Below are 16,103 nucleotides of genomic sequence, written 5' to 3'. Positions count from 1 at the left end.
GGGAAGCAGGGGGGGGGTGAAAACCAGGGAGAAAAGAGTCAATGGATGGATTCCCAGCTAGTTTAGGTCATAAGTCAAAATGAGTGCGTGTATGCAGTTGCCAAGAGACAGACACACCTCACCCACCTCCCTGCAATGGGCTCTGTATTATGACCCAGGCCATGCTTTGCTGTCGAACAAGACTCTCCCCTAACACACCACCCACGTTGCAAACCTCATTACCGACAGACAGGGCCTGTAGACGCCCATCAGTCACCTCTGTCCTGTTTGGACTCCTGTTTCAGCCCCACACTGTCTCATTCACAGCATTGTGCCAGTACAAACAAAAGGCTTCCCCTTCACCACGGCTCCCTCCCTGGCCTGTCTGCTTTCAGTGGAGAAACGTATGGCATGTATGTATGTATGGAGTTTAGGGTAGTAAACTGACCAAGCCGCTAGAACAATCCGGGCCGTCTACACACAAACTGATGCGGAGGACATCAAACAAGAGTTCTTATCTACAGCACACTTCCTTTGGCCAGCCATCACTCCCTCCATCCCTCCATCCCTCTGCCTCCAGCCATTACTCCCTCCATCCCTCTGCCTCCAGCCATTACTCCCTCCATCCCTCTGCCTCCCAGCTCTGCGAATGCTCAGGATGCCAATTATGTCATCCATTAAATAGCCCCTCCTCAGCCATGGCTCCCTGCTCCAGTTGACACTCCCCTCATCAGCGCCCAGACGCTAACCTGAAATCTGGAGAGGAACGCAGAGCAGCGCTGCCACTCACAACAAGCTGGCATGCTGCCTGACAAACGGGAGAACGGAGGGAGGGAGGGTTTGTTTATTGGGAGAGTAGAGGAGAGAGGGAGGAAGCGAGCAAGAGGGAGCTAGGCTAGTGTAAATACAGAGTATTACAGAATACGCTCAGTAGGAGAAGTATGCTAGCTGAGGTAAAATAATAGATGCTAAATTAGAGCTCCATCATTTGTACTTTCCAAATGAATGTTTCATGCTGCGCCTGATGAATAATATGGTCTAGCCTAACTAGAAATGTATCAATCACGTGCCAACAAGAGCGCGTTGTGGTTGTCTAAAAATGAAGAGGATATGACGCTCTTTGGAATGCTGCTCTACCTGTGACCAATGACAAAGTCATTTCCTGCGGGGCCTCTCCGGTTGAGGCTCTGCCTGGCTGAAGCTACGGGAAGGAGAGCCTCACAGATACACGACTCAGGGTTCGACCAACCCTGCTATTCTTCCTTGACCTGGAACTGTGTCAGAAAGAGAGTGGACAGGAAGAGAGCGGATGTGTGCGCGTGTCGGCGTCTGTCCTACTGTGCACGTTTGCAGACTGTGAGAGCGCCATACGTGTTGTACGTGCAGACACCGTAGTTCTCCCTGCACGCATCCACTTGACTTCCCATTTTTCCCATGATATCAACATAACCCCTAAAGCAGGAGCGGCTGGGGAGGAAAGGAGGGAGGTTCGGGAATAGCGCCGGTCGCATCACGTCGGCTTATATACATTTCATCTCGTTTGGGCCTTTCAAAACCAAACAGTCTGACTTTTCATCAATCCCCAGGCGTGCACACACACAGACCCATACACACACACACACAGGCCCATACACACCCGCACACACAGCGGCCCATACACACCCGCACACACAGCGGCCCATACACACCCGCACACACAGCGGCCCATACACACCCGCACACACAGCGGCCCATACAGAGACGATGAATCATTTCCCATCTGGCGCTGCGCATCTGCCCAAGGAACGGGGGAAGAGGAAGAAAGAAGAGGAGGAGAAGAGGAGGACCTCGCCCTGGGAAATGGATGCGCCAGTATTTCAATTCAAAACCCCTACGACAGGGATGAGCCACTTTGGGGTTGGAGGAAGACCGCTGAAGCGGGAGCTCCGTTAAGGGGACTTAGTGTGTTAATAAATGCACTTCGTTAAAATGTGGCCGGGGAGGAATCTGTGGACACATACTGTATCAACTAAGCCTATATAGTAGATTGAGCTGAGATGAGGGGTATGGGTGAGCCATGAGAGTGCGAGACGAGAGTTAGTTTACATGGCTTCCGGGGGATTTTAGGGACACATATCAAGTCTCTCTAGAATGGAGGAGGGGGAGCCGTGAGAGTGCTAGATGAGAGACAACTTTCGCCTGAGAGGAAGAAGTGCACTGGCAGTAACATCACATCTAGCTCATCATTCACGCTAATGATAACGTGTGTGGGTTATGGGCCACATGGATGGATGCTCTGGCAGACTGGCACACAACGGCGGGGAACAGATTCTCGCCACCAGCTCACATGATGTATACCTCCCCCCCTTGACAATATGGCAGTGGAACTGGTGGGAGTGTGTTACAGCACTTTGTGCTTCCATTACGGATGAGAGCCCACTCTCGTCTGACATCCGTCATCATCAACGTTAACGAGCCACACAGAGAGCGCGCGCGAGAGAGCCACACAGAGAGCGCGAGAGAGCCACACAGAGAGCGCGAGAGAGCCACACAGAGAGCGCGAGAGCCACACAGAGAGCGCGAGAGAGCCACACAGAGAGCGCGAGAGAGCCACACAGAGAGCGCGAGAGAGCCACACAGAGAGCGCGAGAGAGCCACACAGAGAGAGCGAGAGAGAGACACAGAGAGAGAGCGCAAGAGAGAAAAGGAAAGAGAAAGACAGCACAGCCTGTCATGTTCTCTAGCCGTCTGTGTAATTCCCCTAGAGAGAGAGAGAGAGAGAGAGAAAGGTTACTCAGGCTGCAGTTCCTGAGTCTCTGTTTACATTTACATTTACATTTAAGTCATTTAGCAGACGCTCTTATCCAGAGCGACTTGTGCACTACACTGGTGTGGTGGTAAGCATTTCACGGTAAGGTCTACACCTGTTGTATTTGGCGCATGTGACAAATACATTTGATTTAGTGGACAGTAAAGACCGACCGCCAATCAAAAACATTTGAGTGTGCGACAGCCTCACCTTCACCACTTCCTCAAGGGTTTAGAGACACACCCCGCCCCCCCAGAGTCAGGCCTGTCTGCTACATCCAACAACCTGACCATAGAATGACTGGGAAAGTCAATTGACGGAGGACAGCCAATGCACTCTCTCTAGTCTTTAGTCGACAAAGGCTCTACAGATCCTCAAAAACCCCTCTCTGTGCTTGATTACCCAAATGGCTAGTCAGTTAAGTTGAGTGACATTTGAAGCTGAACTGAAGCAAAACTGTTCCAACACCTTCATGCAAAGATGTTATCAATGACGGTCTCTCATGTCGTGCCACCAGCAGTTCTTAGAAGCAGCAGCAGAACAGTCACTTGGCAAGTTGGCCACAAATCTTACACCTTTATGCATGACGTCAGCTATGTCAACGTCAATAGTTCTCTCTAAGAAGCCATGCTAGGTCGCGGCGGCTAGGTATCTGTTGTGATGCGGTGGCGGCGGTGCACGGGCTAGACAGGAAGAGAGAAGCCATCGGCAGCGCTGTCTGTACGCCGTCTGGGCCAGATCCGGCTAGCGATCGCTAACAGCAGAGAGCGAGAGAGAAAAGACAGGATACAGTATCGCTTGTCATCTTACAGGGCACTGAGGTCAGAGTGTAAAAATAGCTCAAAGTGGAGCAGTATCAGCACCTGCAAACCGACTTGGCTGCATCTTGACAATGTGACCACGTGCATTGAGATACATTTGGGCGAATTCACAGCAAGATAGAATATTAAAAAGGCATATAGTAAGACACAGTAAGGTGGTCCTTCTACCAGATAATACTAGCTTACACTAAGACATAAGCCCAAGAACGCACTTTCAGAAAGTTGAATGTATTTTGCATACCGAGTGTGGTCTTTCAGCCCACCTCAAACTCTCCTCCCAGCCTCCGCTCTCACCCATAATATTGTTATGCAAGTCATGAGGTGTGACTCATCATGACTCTTTCCACTGTCGTACTCTAAAGCACACGAATGCACACAAAGTTCAAGTATAATTTGAATAACAGATGAAGCTCCCTCTTGCTCTCCTTTGTGCAGACCTAGACGAAGAGAGGATTTAACCAACCGTGATATAGCACTGTAAAAAGTGCTTTGTAGCTGGTGGGCCCTGAAGCACCAGACACTTCAACCAAACTTGATGCACGCTGTGCTGCTCTTCTGCTTGCCAAACCTGGGCTTCGCCCATAGGAACCCTTATTTGAAGGAGAACGAACATTCGACTGCTTCTGGTTCGGTGAGCAGGTACTACTGTTAGTTGGACCAATAGGGGAATCCGTTTTAGTTTGGTGAGAATGTCGACCTGAGAACCAGCCACGGCAACCGCCTTGGAAAGAGCCTGGCAAAAGATCCAGACAAAGGTTTTTTAACTTTGAATGCAAAACCCACTGTGAGACAATATTCTATTACAGAATATCTGTATTATTCAGACCAAGGCACAATTTACATTTCCTTGAGACTTCATGGGCCAGCCTTGGTTCAAATGATGCTTTAAATCATATCATCAAAACCCTACCGAATATCAAGAGCATCATCTAGGGCTAAATCACGGGCAAATCCCCTACTTGCCGGCAGCAGACTTCTCACTGCAGAGCAGTGTTCCACACAAACGCATCTACTCTATACCTAGTATTAGGTATGCAAGATATATCGGTGAACATATCGGAATGGGACGATATTAGCCAAAAATGCCAACATCAGTATCGTCCGATGTCTAGTTTAACGCCCGACGTGCAAAACCGATGTCAAAGCTGACGTGCATACCTATATAACGAAGGTACATGACATAAAGACGCCACGTAAAATGTTGCGCTATACGTGCAACACAGCACTCCTAAACCAGCCCACAATGCCTGCTGTGTGGATCGAGAAGTCAACAAGTCGAGCAGTCATTTGAAAGAGAAAGAAAATGTCAGCGAGACAACTCAAAGTCGAAATCATTTTAAACCAAGATAATGGAATTCATTGCCCTTGACAATCAACCGTTCTCTGTCGTGTGTGATGTTGGCTTTCGCCGACTGGTCGAGCACACCATCAAGTGCGCTATTTTTCAGATGTTGCCCTACCGGAGTTACACAGTAATAGCGTCACTGCTATTAGCTTCACGACATGTATACTACAGAACGCCGTTTGTGTCTTTGCGTGTCAAAAAAGATACAGTAGCACTGTCAAAGCTGTACAAAAACAAAGGCAGCAAACAAGCAAACACCAGCCACGAACGATATGTATACAATACCGCGTTTACAATAAAGCATAATTTGTTCGACCGCAACTTCTGGGGTAGCTAGCTTTAGCTTGGTACCTAGCTAGCACCAATACAACCAGCCTAAAAAAACAACAACCAGTAAAAACTGCAGTCATTTTCATTATTCTTATCAATGATTTAGGAATCCTTGTGAGTAAGTATTAGCTAGGTTGCCACTTGTTGTTCGCCTATTGAATTTGAACTTTAGTTCATGAAAAGAAATAGCTAGCCAGATACTTAACCCTGTTGCCCAAAGCTAACGTTATAAGCAGCCAGCTAGCTTCATCTGGCTAGTGAGGCTCGACCGGACCGGGTTATGTGTTGTGAAGCTAGCCACAACAAGAATTAGGCACAGTAGTGGAATTTGCGGTTTGCCTTCAAAATAAAAGTATGTCATTGACAGTGATGCAAATTAATACAAATAGGAGAATCGTGCCACAGTTTTATTTTGAAGGCTGACCACAAAGTCCAATGTTGTGGCTAATCCTTATTGTGGCTAGTGTCACAGATGGGTCCGACCACCATTAATCAAATAAGAACGGTCTTATAAATTAGGCTAATTTTAGATGACACCTAGCTATATAATTAGTTAGCTAGCTAACTATAGCTACTGAAACAGTTTTGGGGGAAGAACATTGTTTGCATCCATGAGCTAGCTAGCTTTTTAAAAATGTTTTATCACCAGCACTGTAGCTGAACGAGACAACTTTACCAGCATCATAGCATATGTATCGATGAATTGTTTTGACATATGAAATGAGTGATAGTGTAATCAGTGTAATAACAACGTAAAAAAAAATATGAACGCGTAAAATTATTACTTGACGTGCAGTCATATTCAGGTCCTGATTTGTCAACAAGCTTATTTGACACAAAGTGTTAAATAGTATATTTTTTGACACACAAAGACCCAAACGGCGTTCCATAGAAATCCTGATAGAAAATGAAATGACTGAATAAATGAACAATGAAACAGCACAGCAAGTAAGTGAAAGAAATAGTTTTTTTATTATGTTTTACTGGTAATGGGGACATACGTAAATGCCAACAAAATTACCTTTTGGTCAGTGTGTGTGTGTGTGTGTGTGTGTGTGTGTGTGTGTGTGTGTGTGTGTGTGTGTGTAACCTTTATTTAACTAGGCAAGTCAGTTAAGAACAAATTCTTATTTACATTGACGGCCTACCCCGGCCAAACCCGGATGACATTGGGCCAATTGTGGGCCGCCCTATGGGACTCCAAATCACTGCCAGATGTGATACAGCCTGGATTCAGACCAGGGACTGTAGTGACACCTCTTGCACTGAGATGCAGTGCCTTAGACAGCTGTGTCTGTGTGTGTGTGTGTTAACTATTTAACTGTACTAGAATGCTTAAAAGGACGCAAAAAAAAATGTTGGGCAAGGAAAATATTGGATATCGGTATCGGCCAAAAATGTAATATCGGTGCATCATTACCTAGTATACAGCGCATTCGGAAAGTATTCATCCCTTCACTTTTTCCAGGGCCTTGGTCGGGGACGTGACCAAGAACCCGATGGTCACTCTGACAGAGCTCCAGAGTTCCTCTGTGGAGATGGAGAACCTTCCAGGTGGACAACCATCTCTGCAGCACTCCACTAATTAGGCCTTTGTGGTAGTGGCCAGACAGCAGCCACTCCTCAGTAAAAGGCACAACAGCCTGCTTGGAGTTTGCCAAAAGTCACCTAGAGGACTCTCAGACAATGAGAAACAAGATTCTCTGGTCTGATGAAACCAAGATTGAACTCGCTGGCCTGAATGCCAAGCATCACGTCTGGAGGAAACCTGGCACCATCTCTATGGTGAAGCATGGTGGCAGCATCATGCTGTGGGGATGTTTTTCAGCGGCAGGGACTGGGAGACTAGTCAGGACTGAGGGAAAGATGAAAGGAACAAAGTACAGAGAGATCCTTGATGAACCCGATCAAACATCTCTGGAGAGACCTGAAAATAGCTGTGCAGCGATGCTCCTCATCCAAACCCAACACAGCTTGAGAGGATCTGCAGAGAAGAATGGGAGAAACTCCTCAAATGCAGGTGTGCCAAGCTTGTAGCACCATACCCAAGAAGACTAAAGGGTGTAATTGTTGCCAAAGGTGCTTCAACAAAGTACTAAGTAAAGGGTCTGAGGTCTGAATACTTATGTAAATGTGATACTTCAGTTATTTGTAATACAATTGGAAAATTTTCCCCAAAACTGGTTTTTGCTTTGTTATGGGGTATTGTGTGTGTAGATTGATGGGGGAAAAAACTATCTATTCCATTTTAGATTAAGGCTGTAACGTAACAAACTGTGGAAAAAGTCACGAGGTCTGAATACTTTCCGAATACACTGTATGTCCATGTAAACTGAAAACAAATGTATCAATGAAACACAAGCCATAATCTTACACACCATACAGGGGCTCCCTCGCAGCATGAAAACCAAGAGAATGAAACTGAGATGGCCACAAACAGCATGGTGCTCCGTTCCCCGCCCGCAATATGGGACATGCCAGAATCAAAAACAAAAACACAGGACCTTGTCAGACCATACCAATCTCCCACTTCTGGGGGGGTTATACTTAATCCCAGGATTCAGGGCTATAATAACAATAACATTATTTGCTTGTTGTCTAGACCAAAGTTCAGTGTCTGCCAGAATTCTTAAGCCATAATTCTGAGAGTGCAGAGTGCAGAACTTGCATGAATCATCAAAATGAGTAGAAACTCAGCACCAGAGAGGTTGAAGGTGCAGGTAGTTTTACAGATGCTTGGTGTGCGTCCCAAATGGCACCCCATCGCCTTTCTAGTGCACTACTTTTGCCCAGTGCCCTATGGGTCCTGGTCAAAAGAAGTGCACTATGCAGGGAATAGGTTGCCATTTCAGACAACGACGGTTTAAAAACAGCCACATTAGGCTAGACTACATTTTCCAATGACATGGCAAAACATTCAGCAGACGTTTAGACAATCACTCCCTTTTAACGACTGAAACGCTTCATCTGTTAAACTGAAAACTGAAAAATCGAAGGGAAGTTGAATGGAGAACCATTGCTGAAGGAAACAGCTTCCTAAAAAGGGTCCTAAATCTATGTACTCTGTCTAAACCGCCTACACCTGCTGGCTCGGAGAAAAAGCAAAGTATTTCATGTGTGGTATCAACATGACAAAAATACATTTTAGTCTACCCAACCTCCCTCCCTTTCCTGTCTTGTCTGGCCAGGTGAACCGTGGATAAACGTATGTGTACACACGACTACATGTTGACGCTCCATCAGAGCCTTTCAATTCCCCACAGAAAATGTCAAACCACTGTCGAACCAGAGCGGCTAACTGAGCTGAGAACAAGACATGTCATCTTCTATCCAGAAAACACAGTTTGGCAATAAAGCAATCAACTGCCCAATTGCCAGTGATGTGCCAATTTCCAAACGGTCCAGTCAGACAGCTGTACATTGCAAATCCATTAGGCAGATAAAAACAGTCAGACCCCATCTGCTAAGAGAGGGGCAGGCTAAAGTTGAACTGTCTAGAGGACTCGTGATGATTAGACTTACGAGTAACGTGAGGAAGTTCTAGTAATTTTAAGATCGGCAGTCGTTTAGACAAAATCCTCTTATCTGTTATTGATAAGCGAATTCCCTGAAGTGCATAATTCAAACAAATGTCTAACCAACACATGCAACAGATTAGCCTAACTACCAGTGCCAGCTGGCAGCATGCATTAAACCCCACCAGACAGGCTATGTAGCAGCAGGGCTCGCGTTAATGCAGAATACACGGAAGAAAAAAGAAATACGCATATAAAGTATCTTGCTGTGTTTTGTAAACAGATATAAAATGTTTCTTATTGTAATTTCTTCTCAGCATCAGACGAATTGTCAGATTTGTATTTATTTTTTAAATAGGGGGAAAAAACATTTTTATTTATTTTTTTAAACACTTTACTTTCAATATAAAACAGATGAAATTGTTTAAAACAGATTTTTGGAAGGTAGGTGTTTTGAAAATGCAGATTTCTAAACTGTATCGCGACCCCTGACCTGACAATTAAGACACGATAAAGCCAATGACTGTACGTACAACAACTAGTAATGATAACCAAACCATTAAATCAATAATATTGCTCTGGGTTATCACTCGCTCTGTTTGTTGGCTCACTGGCACACAGCGCAACGTATATAAAGCAGACAGGCAGCGTAGGCATCCTGCCAGATAGAGACAGGATATGAAGGTTTCCATGTAAGAGGCGCCGTCCGCCACGTGAACAGAACAGTGGACTGTGTGGGGGGACCCCTGGGGCAGCTCTGCCGTGAAGCCCAGTCATCTGGAGTGAAGAGTGGAGTGGGTGGGCTTCTGGGGCAGCTCTGCCGTGAAGCCCAGTCATCTGGAGTGAAGAGTGTAGTGAGGGGGGGGGGGGGGCTTCTGGGGCAGCTCTGCCGTGAAGCCCAGTCATCTGGAGTGAAGAGTGTAGTGAGGGGGGGGGGGCTTCTGGGGCAGCTCTGCCGTGAAGCCCAGTCATCTGGAGTGAAGAGTGTAGTGAGGGGGGGGGGGCTTCTGGGGCAGCTCTGCCGTGAAGCCCAGTCATCTGGAGTGAAGAGTGTAGTGAGGGGGGGGGGGGGGGGGGCTTCTGGGGCAGCTCTGCCGTGAAGCCCAGTCATCTGGAGTGAAGAGTGTAGTGAGGGGGGGGGGGGCTTCTGGGGCAGCTCTGCCGTGAAGCCCAGTCATCTGGAGTGAAGAGTGTAGTGAGGGGGGGGGGGGGCTTCTGGGACAGCTCTGCCGTGAAGCCCAGTCATCTGGAGTGAAGAGTGTAGTGAGGGGGGGGGGGGCTTCTGGGGCAGCTCTGCATCGGAGCCCAGTCATCTAGAGTGGTGTGAGAGTGGCCGGGGCAGACTAAACAAAGCCGAGGAAGTCTGGATGTGCGTGGCAGCACCTGGCCGCAACACAAGCCCCCTCTCTCTCTCTCTCCATCCACAGATCACTGAGAAAAAAAAGCTCTGGCTCGGACAAGGGCCATGCACACAGACTACACTGCACAATTCAGACTTCAATGCAGATGACACAGGACTCCCTACATAGCCACTTACTGACCACAGCCAACACATATCACTAACTGCTCTTGGTCCTTTGTAGCTCAGTTGGTAGAGAACTTGCTTGTAACGGCAGGGTAGTGGGTTCGATTCCCGGGACCACCCATTTGAAAAATGTATGCATGCATGACTAAGTCACTTTGGATAAATGGCCTATTACAAGGGCCATGCACACAGACTACACTATTCGGCTATAGACTACACCGCTCAGAGAGGGGTCTATTCAACGCAGATGACACAAGACCTCCTAAGTTACTGCTAACTGACCATAGCCGGAGCCCACACACTCAAACAGACCTGCTCACTATATCACTCCCACAATGGCCATTCATTCACAGGTTAGAAAGACTAGCTCTGGTCTCCACCACACTCCTACTCTGACATTCCTGGGGTTACAGATAAACTAGAGCAGGGGCATCAAACACATTGTTTCCCCCGGGGGCCACATTCGGTCTGGAACGAGTTCAGGAGGGCTGCACTGAAAAGTGATTATATTTCCTTGCCGGCAAAAATCGGCAAAATAATTGTCCTCTATGCATCGTTTTTGGAATTTCCGATGCTCCCTGACTGTCTACTGATTGTTAGCGAGCTGGACAGTCAAGAAAATGTATGAAAATATGTTGAATATCATTTCTGCCCAGTTTCGATTTGGTTTAAGTCATTTGAAAGTATATTGATTTCGTTTTCCCCCCAACAATTTAGTACATTCTTATTTAACCCCTCCCCCATCGGCCGTATGTATGACACCCTGACCTAGACATCCGGAGTCTAGATCCTGGGTTGTCAATCACTGCAGCTAGGAGGATTCATGATCTACAATATCATATAGACATAATAGTGAGTGAGTCATCTGATGATTACCTTAAGGAAACAGTCAAGATTGATGATGACTGAGCTTTTGACAGGAGCCTTCAGAAAACTGAAGTTGACCTTCAGGTCAATCTCTATTAAACCTTACCGATTCTCCATTCCTCTGTTTCTCCTGTAACTTGTATGTATGAAGCAGACAGAGGCAAATAGAAAAAACAACCTTGACTGAGGAAAGACCCGGGTAGGAAAAACCAGAGAAGAACAGACACAGCAGGCCGATGGGCTGCTTCGCTTCAGTAGGCTACAATGAGTGTGAAATGTTTGAGCAGGCGCACACACACACACACACACACTACCCCCTCCGCTAGACACTTATCACACAGAAGAGTTGTCATAGGGGGAATGTTGTATTGACGTACAGAAAACTGAGTGACAGCTCATAGAAGAAACATGTAAAAGAACAGCGAGAGGAGAGAGAGAAAAATAAAGCCAACTGTATGCAGTATGGAAAGGAGCCTGTAGGCGGGTTTACAATACATACTAGTACCCTTGTGTCTTATAGAAAGGCATCAAGCCCCACATTTCAAGGCAGTGAACCGCAATACAGCCAATTCATATCACTCCCATTGATATTCAGCTGGAGAGGCAACACTGAATGTGCAACGCCTTTTCATTCCAACACAGAAACTTCGAGGAGATTGCTGCAATGGATTTCTGACAAAGCCTATTGATTGCGCTTTAAAATGGGTCAGACCGCTCTGCAGAGCTGGGCGGGCGGAGAGAGCCGCGTGGCCAAATTAAGCCTCTGTCTGGACGGATGCTGTGCTGCCTTATTTAAAAATGTTTTAGCGAATCCCCCCCCAAAAATGATCTAATTTGCTAATCAATATGGCTGCTAGGCTAAAACGTATTTGCAGCGGCCTTCGCCTTGCGCATGGATCTAGTTTGACCTGGGAAAATGTGTTTCACGCGGCGGTAAACAACTAGCCAACACCAAGTGACAACAATAACACATGGGCGTGGTCTCTTCTCACTGTGTCGATTTAGATTAACAGCAAACGAATGCCTCTAATCTGCTTTCATTCAAAACATCTGGCCCAGCCTCCTAGACTGTGTAAACCAGCATTAACTTAATCTAGCTAGGAGGGTGGGTGGGACAGGACAGCGCTGAGGGCAGTAAAACCAGCTCCCAATGCCATTTCAATTGTCTTGTTGGCGTCCCTTTACCACATGTAGGTTATCCTTCACAAAACACAATCAAATACATTTCCTTCATTTTAGCGGCAGGAGTCAACAGGGCTCCTAATTTAGCTCGGCATCACGTGCGGACGATACATCCTGTGGAAGAGTGTGTGTGTTCCCTTTGAGGACACACACAGGCTTCTATTTCCTGACCACTGACAGTGAATGCTGAGACAGTGGCCCCTGCTAACTTTCCAAAAATGCTCTCTCTCCACCGGCTAATGATCGGCCTAGGAAGGACGGAGGCGGGGCCTTTATCTTAAAAATCACCAGCTTCCTGGCTTTTCCCCACTCGCACACACTCAGCTCCTCCAGGGTCACTTCCCAAAATGCTAGAGACTCAACAGTCTGAAGTGGCTTCCTCGTCTGCACTGACCTTCAGTCATGTGATAGTAGGGATCTAATATTTTACATGAATCTAAGTAGGCTAGGCTAATAGCTTTCACCGGGCAATTTTTGTCACATCGGTGCAGGAGGAAAAGAGGCCTTGATGGTGAGAAAAAGCCACTTATGACAGCTGAGATGCACCCGCTGTGATTGCAGACTGTGCTGCATAAGAGTGGATCTGAAACAATTCTTCCAGGCTGGCACTATATGCTCATGGTGCCAACTGGAGGCGAAGGAGCAAATGGAGTTAGAATAGCTAGCCGTTTAGTAGTTAGCTCACAGCAGCAGGCAGTGTTATAGACAGACTAGATGCTAGCAGTGCGAACAGAAGCAATTATCACCTCCCTGTAGTGTTGGGAATAGCGGCTTAGCGCCAGACTGTTCCATTTACTGCTTGGCAACGGCATTCCATTCAAAACGGCAGGTGACTTCATCAGACAGCGAGTGAAGGAAAAAGCCCAGTGAGCAAACAATAACAGGACCAGTTCACACTAAACAATCTATCAATCCTGATCTGGGACCAGCAGTCGGGTGCCAAAGACTGTGGCTGGTGGAAAACAGTGCAGAAAAACACCCCCGTCTCCCCTCACAGACTAGCACTGATCTTAGATGTCTGTGGAATGCGACCTAAACGCTAGGGCCTTGATTAGCCCTAGCTATTCCTTGAGCGAAATTGCATCTGAGACGAGAGGAAATGGTAAATAAATTGCAAGGCAAAGCTGCAACTACTGACAGTTTGAATGTGGCCTCTAAATGGCAAACGCACAGACAAATGGCCTGAGAATACCTTCAGGCGTCTCCCAGACTGCTGGTAGCAGACACAGTAGTTTATTGACGATTACATTACGATTAGACAATAATGGCGGCTCAGGTCTGAATAGACTCTATAGACCCAAAGAAGCTATAAGTGCTTAAGAGTAACCCAGCGAGCTCTACTGATCGAGCTCTACTGTCTGCAGCCCATCCTAAATGACAAGCGAGCACTCAGTGAAACCACAGAGCAGACACACAGACCAGGGCAGAGAGGCCCGTCTACGACACACACTTAAAAAAAAATTGCAACATTAAAATGTGTGGTGGTGTTCCCCAGTTTGAGAGGAGCAGTGTTTTGAAGCGTTCTTCCCCTCCTCCGTGGCGTGAACGAGACAGAGGATGTTCCTACGATCTGGAGAGACTCACGGCTCCTCTGTTTCACATTCCTGGGATTCTGAGTGAAGACCACTGCAGCAGCCCATTTAAAACCATTTCCCAAATGGAAATAAAACAGACCCAGGCCTTCACTGCACTAAGAGAGATTATTATTTATTATTACTGCAGGATGCCTCATTATTGAAGAATAGCCTTGGCTTACTGCATCATAGAGGTCATGGGCAAAATATAAAATGTACAGCCTTTTAAAAAGGTCAAACTAAGTACTAAGTAAACACTTTCAAAGTAATGGAATATTCCAAACCACCAGACAACTCTTGCCGGACCGTGAGGAACTCTTGTTCACTCAGTGCTTTTATCCAGCTAGTACATTACAAGATTAAATATTTAATTTGGCTGGTCCCAGAAGATAGAGGGGTCTGGAAATCGATCTGATCACGAAGAAACATGAAACGCAGGGCATGCCATCGCCTCCTCTCCCCAGTCAAAACACTGCTTTCTCAAGTAAACAGACAAAATGTTTGGGTTGTAAGAAACTGTGAATAGGACAGAAAGTAAAAGGGGCTCATGCTGGCTTCTTTCCCTAAGGAATAGTGTCTTAAAACAAGGGGAATGCAGTACAAGCTGAGGCTATGTAGGGGTGCTGAAAGTTCATTACCAACACAAATCAAAGTACTGATGGAAAATCTTGAAACACTAGTGCAGTAAACAATGGAAATATTAGCTACAAATGCAAACTATTTGGAACAGGCATGCTGGTCTAAATCATTACTACATTTGGTAATGGTGCGTCAGTCTGCAGAGCTCTGGCTACTATGGGCAGTCTCTGCACACTCGGGCGACAGGTAGCCTAGCGTTTAAGAGCTTTGGGCCATTAACCGAAAAGTCGCTAGTTCGAATCACAGTGCAGATTGTTAAAAATATGTCGATGTGCCCTTGAGCAAGGCATTTAACCCTAATTACTCATGTAAATCGCTCCTGAATGACTAAAATGTGTAACTATGTATAATAATGTCACTTATCAATTAATAGCACTGTAATTCAGATTATATGACAATACATGCACGTAGTGACGAAGGGTGGGCAAACTGTTGCAAGTTGTAACAATTAATTAATGCAGCCATTGTGATAACCCCAAATGTGTTGGCTTTTTTATTTGGAGAGTTCGCTAGCTAACAGTAAATCAACGTTATTCACGACTATGTCAGCTAACTAGCTAACTGGCTAGCTAGGTAAACTAACGTTGGCTAGTATTACAAACTGAAAAAATAAACATTTACTTGTTAGAAAAACAGTATGCTTATTCGAAGCGTAGCTAACGACATTTGATCAGTGTGTTAGTAAATATAATATGGCGTTGTTGTGAATAACAAAGTGTAAACATTCACGCAGGAAAACTAGCCAACTACTGTAGCTAGCTAGTAACGTTAGCTTGATAACGCCATTAGCTAACAAGCAAGTGAAGCTAGAGACAGCGAGAGGGTTTTACATTCTTACCTGTCAACCGCAGTTTCACTGGGCCATTTCTCCTAACTCCTTGATTAGACATGCCCGTTTGTGTTCCAGCTTGACGTGGGGTTATCAAAAATATGTATAATACATGTGTCTAGCTATTTCACAAAAATGAATTCCTATTTATCTCCTATGGCTATGGCAGTTTCACAGTGAATGAAGAAGAATGGAGTCACGGCACAGTTGCCCGGATGAGCACAGCTCTAGTGCTATACACCACCGTCCCGAGCACATACTCCTAAAGAAACTAAAATAAAAGGCTAATTTCCAATAAGCCAGGATCTCCTCCCGAAAGAAACGGTGCTATATGACGTCCAAGGCTGCTTCAAAAGCCAAGGGTGAGCTCCTCTACCGCTGGGGGTGGCAGTTCTGCTTGAAGTGGTGGTAGCTGAAATTTCCAAGCCGAGATGTCTTGCTGGTCTCAATTTTTGGATAGTGACCCTCCCCTCTAGTGACATCACTCACAAGGTTAAAACACAAGCACTAAATTGATGTACAATGTTAATTTAAATGAGAGGAAATTATTGGACATATTTAACCTTTTTTATGTTGTGTTCATCAATATAGTACTGGTAGGCAACCACAGCCTCTGTCACTGAGGACTGCCTCACTAGACTGATCTAAGGTCAGTTTTATGTTTCACCCATCCTCATGGTTATGAATAGGTTTTGTGGAGCCAGTGGAG

The 16,103-nt window shown here is 46.1% G+C and overlaps 1 protein-coding gene across 4 annotated transcripts in view; it reads right to left on the bottom strand.

Moving 5' to 3' along the window:
• The window catches only part of LOC139567547 (E3 ubiquitin-protein ligase SMURF2-like), a 70,593-nt gene extending 54,745 nt beyond the window's left edge, over nt 1-15,848 (bottom strand). For 3 of the 4 annotated variants that reach the window (XM_071388891.1, XM_071388892.1, XM_071388894.1), the window contains exon 1: nt 15,404-15,848. In XM_071388891.1, coding sequence (XP_071244992.1) covers nt 15,404-15,455 — 52 coding nt within the window. In that variant the 5' untranslated portion in view covers nt 15,456-15,848. The remainder of the gene's footprint in view (nt 1-15,403) is intronic. The other variant, XM_071388893.1, reaches the window with a different exon arrangement.
• Between the last annotated feature and the right edge of the window lie 255 nt (nt 15,849-16,103).

This window comes from Salvelinus alpinus, chromosome 2 (genome assembly GCF_045679555.1).
Source record: "Salvelinus alpinus chromosome 2, SLU_Salpinus.1, whole genome shotgun sequence".
NCBI classification, from domain to species: Eukaryota; Metazoa; Chordata; class Actinopteri; order Salmoniformes; family Salmonidae; genus Salvelinus; species Salvelinus alpinus.
This window is presented reverse-complemented; position numbering and strand designations above follow the sequence as displayed.